Genomic DNA, 5766 nt, shown 5'->3' with positions numbered 1-5766 from the left:
CGCTGTCCTCCACTAAATAAATCGGTTTACGATAGCTAGGGTTTATTTTGCTCGAAAATTTTCGAGGATTATTTTGAAACGTAGCAGCGAGATAGGTCTGATAGTTTTTTTTTTTGCGTTTTCTGCGGTCGATTCTTAAATCGCGAAAGAGACTGAAAAACAGATAGATTAGATAGATTAGGTTGATAGATTGGGTAGATAGATTAGGTAGATAAATGAGATAGATAGATTAGATAGATAGATAGATTAGATAGATTAGATAGATTGATTAGATAGGTTAGATTAGATAGATTAGATTAGATAGATGAATTAGATAGTATAGACAAATTAGATAGATAGATTATATTAGATAGATTAGGTTAGATTAATTAGATTAAATAGATGAGATTAGACAGATTAGATTAGAAAGATTAGATTAGATAAGATAGTAAGGTAGATAGATAGATGAGATACATAGATTAGATTAGATTACATACATCAGGTAGATTACATATATCACATAGATTACATAATCAGATAGATTAGATATATCAGATATATCAGATAAATTAGACAGACAGACAGAAAGACAGATAGATAGATAGATAGATAGATAGATAGATAGATAGATAGATAGATAGATAGATAGATAGAGAGAATGCACACTGGAAAGCCATGACTCTGTTCTATTTCGGCAGTGTGAATGTTTGGATTGCTTTGACAGCACAGAATATTGCCGTTCACAAAATATAAAACAATGAACAATCAAAAGCCCACGAGCGCACAATTGCTAACAAAGTGTTGATCATTCCATTTTTTCAAATATTATTTTAAATACTCCTTTTTCTCTGGTTTCAGGTGGGTGTTTGTTGCGGTCTTACTGGCCTTCCTTATACTAATATTAGCCGTCGTTGTATGGATTGCCTTAACTCAAGATTACAGCACCCAGAGCTGCCTGCAAGTTGCACTAAGCCAGGGTGAAGTGCTGGGAACGGCGATGAGCTTCGAACACAACGGCGTTTTTTACCAAACAGTGGCCTTTTTGGGTGTCCCTTTTGCTGAAGAGACAGCAGGTGCGAACCGCTTTAAGACACCAACCGATTCTCGAGGTTGGGAGGGCATCTTCAACGCAACCTACAAGAGGCCGCCGTGCTTTCAGCGAAACATAACGGGGCCAAAGGGCTTCTTTGTCGACACGTCAAACGCAACTGAAGATTGCTTGCACCTGAACGTCTGGGTACCAACGGGTTGTGTGGACGGAAATCAGCGGCATCCTGTCATTTTCTGGGCGTACGGTGGAACATTTAACACTGGAGGAAACAGCTTCGACTTCTATGACGGCCGCTTTATTTCGGGGTTCGGAAATCTGGTCGTTGTTGCTCCGAACTACCGCGTAGGTGTCTTCGGTTTTCTTAACGCGGACGCGCCGGACACACCTGGCAACATCGGGCTGCACGACATGATTGCGGCGCATGATTGGGTGATGAAGCACATTCAACACTTCGGAGGCGACAGGGACAACATAATTCTCGCTGGCCAAAGTGCGGGATCAATTATATCTTCCTTACTAATGATTAGTCCACTGCTACCAAGTTCATTTTACTCCAAGGCATATCTGATGAGTGGCTCCGCGTTCACTGTACTACCTGATAATTCTAAAGGTGCGGCAAAAGAAAACTTCGAGGTATTCTCACGGGTAGCCAGCTGTTCCATGGAGACGACTGATGAAGCTCTAAATTGTCTACGAGAAAAAAATGGCACAGAAATTTTAAATGCGGAGTTGAAAGCTGAGAGACTTTTCACACCAAGTTACTACGATGCCATTTTGCCCGACAAGCTGGACAACATAGCAGATAAGTTAGACGTCACCAACAAGGCAATACTGCTCTCCACAACTCGTTCAGATGGAGCGGGGTACTTTGAACTATCATTTATGGACGTAATCAAAGAGAACCTCACGTTCACTCCCGCCCTTATTTCTCAAACATTTCCGACGATTCTTGATAAGGTTGACAACGACACCTTGGAAGTTTTACTTAAATCACTAGGTGGACCTTACAACGTATCGCAAAATGACTACATGGGATGGAAAGAACTGCTTGGAGATATCTTGTTTCGCTGCCCCATGCATTCTATGGGAGAACTTCTCATTAAAAAGGGGGCAACCGTGTACTTTCAAGAGATTTTGCCCAAGCCTTCCTTCAGCGTGTTCAGCGCTGAGTATGCAGCTCATAGCGAAGACGTCTTTATGCTTTTTGGCTACTCCTTCCTTTACCCGTGGCTGGCCACAGACGACGACAGAAACACCACTCTTCGAATGATCCGAACGCTGGCGGACTTCGCACGGGAAGGGTAATGTGCTCAATATAATTTCACAATTACATTGTCAGTACCTAAATTTTAAAATACAAGCTAAAAAGAAAGAACAAGCAGACCAGCAAATATTTTATACACAATAATAACCCTCGGAGAAGGGGGACTAGACGACAAAGGACAGACAAATCTCCACTTTTTATCGTTTATTCTGTCCAGCTCGCCTACACCCTCGCATTAACTGCATTAACACTATTTTATAAATTCAATGCAAAGAAATACGTTTTTGGCTACCTTTTCGTTCCGTGCTAGTTTCCGTCTTTCACACTTTACCAGGGTCCCACTAGAATGACAAACAGAAACAACCGGCTCCGACGCACCACAGAAACGTGCAGCATGAGCGTGATAGAGCGAGTGTTTGCGAGCCTGCCAAAAATACTTTCGCGTCCATGCAGCAGATGCTTGAGGTTAGTAGTCGCTGTCGGTTGTTTTTGATTGTCACTCTGTTGCGACCCGGGCATTATAGCCACTGAGGTGAAAATGCAAAGGCGTCTTTTGCAAACGCCCTGCCCTCAGCACGAGCACAATGCCTTTCGTCGTGCTTTGACTGCGCGTGCACGCTCGAGGCTTACGAGACGCCGAAGTGTCATCGAAGGCAATATGTTTGTGCTGGAGGCGGAACATCTGAACCTCCTCCCTGCTGTTCTTGTTCTGTCCGAGACTATACTAGACATACAATGAGAGAATTTAAAACGCACTATCGTTTTAAGATCTTTTTTTTTTCCACCAAGTTAAACTAAATCGAAGAAACAAGCATTTCCGAAAAAAACTAAAAACATTTTGCGCAGGCAAACAAATAGCTTAAGAAAAAAAACAAAAAACCTAGGAGGGTTGTTTTGTTGCCCACTTTTTTGTGTCCCGTGTCACAGGGTATTTTCACTAATCGTGTGAACTTTTTGTTTCGAACAACGCTATGCTTTGCTTCAGCTTACGTCCAAACGCAGCCAATGCTACGAGGTAATGTGCCAATTAAGCAGCGTCAAACACGCAAGCCACTAGGTTTTTTTCCGGTTTATGATTGATTCAGCGATGATAGAAAAAGTAACATGGGAAAGAACATGATATTACGCTTTTGTCGATGTCTGTTTGTCCTCATCAGCTCGCAGCGTCATGCAGTGGAATTATACCCGGTCCATAGGAATAGATCATCGGGGGGCGCAGGTTGGCGCCGACTGTGCAGAAGTGAATATTAAACCGGTCGGGTAACCTGAGATGCCTCCGTCATGTTATCGAAAACGGAGAAATAGCCAGCAGGATAATAGAATTTATTATCTACCAGACCTTCTTGGAGTTATCAGCGCAGGCATGAATTTGCTTGCAATAATGATACTTGTTTTTGCTGGCGCATCAATTCAACTGCTTTATTTCTATGCATTCTAAATTGAGTAAAATAATATTCATTACCTTTGTTTTGTTTCATTTTTGTAAGCCAATAGTCAGGATTCCTTATTACATCGAGTATACTAGGAGTCATCCAGGGACGGATTCATGTTGTTAAGTAGCTTTTCTCCTTGTTACGCTACTCTCTCTTATCAGTCCTTTTATTGTCTTGATGACAAAATGGCAATACTTATTAGCATTTGTATCATCTACGTCAGAGAAGTCTACTTAAGAGAGCAGACGTGAGAATTATTTAAAATTAACCCTCGTATTTGATTCCGAGTTTATGACATGAACGGGAGTATTCTGGTCGTCATAATATAAAAAAACGCAACGGGAAGTTGTCGGTAAGGGCAGTTTCGTATACTCCGGTTAGGATATGCATTGATTAAAAATTGCGCAAAACGCGACCTAAGCCCGTATATGTAGTATTCGTTGTTTAGGGGTGTCAGAGTAGTTATGAAAGCCAAAATAATGTAACAGGTTTGAGTATTTGCTATGATTACTGCCTAAGATATCTATATTGCTATCTCCCTTTATAACCTCCCTTTTAGAATTATCAGTCAACAAAGTAAAAACTGTTTCCAGATCATTTAGAAACTCATTCATATAAGTCTGTGGTGGGCGAAACACTACACCTGCAACAATGTCACCCTGGTTCCATAACGTGAACTTATAGATTTATAGTTTATTGCTTTAGCGAACCGTAACACAGTTTTTATATGTAATCGAGTTCCGAATGTAGAGACCAACGTCACCTCCTCTTGTTTTGGCACTACGAGGGGGGAGGGGGGGATCAAAAAAAGTGTAACCAGGGATACTGAAACATCCGTCAGGCATTAGTCATGTTTTAGTTATCGATATTACATCGCACAGATAGTGATGCTGAGCCAAAAGAGAACAAAGAACATCAAAATTCTTATATAAGGTTCTCATAATACAGTGCAATAGTGATCGTGATTTATAGCGTGTGCAAAAGTTCTCTACAAGAATAGCTGTCAACAGGCTTGATCTTCTTTCGGTGGTTCATTTCAAAAATGCATTTACGCTTTTGTTTTTTTGTTGTGTCATCATTAAGTAGCAGCCTAAAAAAAATTTTTTTTCGGTGTTTTCTTTTTTTTATTTGAAAAAAAAAAAAAAAAACAAAAAAAGGATATTTTAAGCTCATATTTGTACCCTAAGACATACACTCATAAAATGTCAAGCATGGTAAATGCACTACCTAAAGAAACACTTGTAAAAAGTAGTTTCACTCAGTGTATTGGTTTATTTATACTTTTTTTCCGGACCGAAATAGTGCTCGGAAGCACCACGTACGGAGATAAAAAAATCTTTGTAGAGCTTTACTTATAATTTGAATGAACTTATGCTTTCAGGAAGGTGCCTGCTCTAGAGAACGGAAAGGAGTGGCCGAAATACTCGACACTTGCTGGATCTCCCGTGGTCCAACAAACAGATTCTGGCTACTCAATGGAGGGACCGACGCGGGACTGCGAACTTATACGCTTTCTGTCCGCTCTTATTGAAGGCTCATGAAGGCTGCGGCGCGCTTTTTACCGGGCGAAGAAAAGACCCCTAAGCTTTTTGTCGTCAATTGTTTTTACTTTTTAACTGCGTCCTCATCTACTATTGCTTCCGCTTGACCCGATCATTTAAATATAAACTGTACAAGAAGACTGAAGTGATGCATTTTTTTTTTGTTGAGAAATGGAGTACTCGGTTAACTTTGTGAAGAAGAGGATATTAAACTACGTGACATAAAAATCGAATGCGATAATTTAATTCCATTTTGGAACACTCTTTTTGATGATAAATGCGCAAAGAACAGCGTCCAATAACCGTGCTCTCCTCAAATGAATAACGTTTGCCTTTTGAGTAAAAAGCAATATGATTTTGTAGAATAGACAATATGACTCGCTGCCCAGAACGCCTGTATCTTCAGCTTTTTTCGAAATCACCGAAGCGTCACGAATAATTGCGCAGAGTTTTAGGCTATTAGAATTTCTGCACACGATGACGTGTGCAGGGACAAGT

The 5766-nt window shown here is 40.6% G+C and overlaps 1 protein-coding gene across 1 annotated transcript; it reads left to right on the top strand.

The window, feature by feature from the left end:
- The first annotated feature begins 2059 nt into the window (after nt 1–2059).
- LOC121047955 (acetylcholinesterase) lies at nt 2060–5268 on the top strand. Its single transcript, XM_040503705.2, has 2 exons — nt 2060–2331; nt 5109–5268. Exons 1-2 carry the CDS (start codon nt 2060–2062, stop codon nt 5266–5268), a joined length of 432 nt encoding a protein of 143 aa, XP_040359639.2.
- Nucleotides 5269–5766: the final 498 nt, after the last annotated feature.

This window comes from Ixodes scapularis, unplaced genomic scaffold (genome assembly GCF_016920785.2).
Source record: "Ixodes scapularis isolate PalLabHiFi unplaced genomic scaffold, ASM1692078v2 PGA_scaffold0__279_contigs__length_252992795, whole genome shotgun sequence".
Taxonomy (NCBI): Eukaryota; Metazoa; Arthropoda; class Arachnida; order Ixodida; family Ixodidae; genus Ixodes; species Ixodes scapularis.
This window is presented reverse-complemented; position numbering and strand designations above follow the sequence as displayed.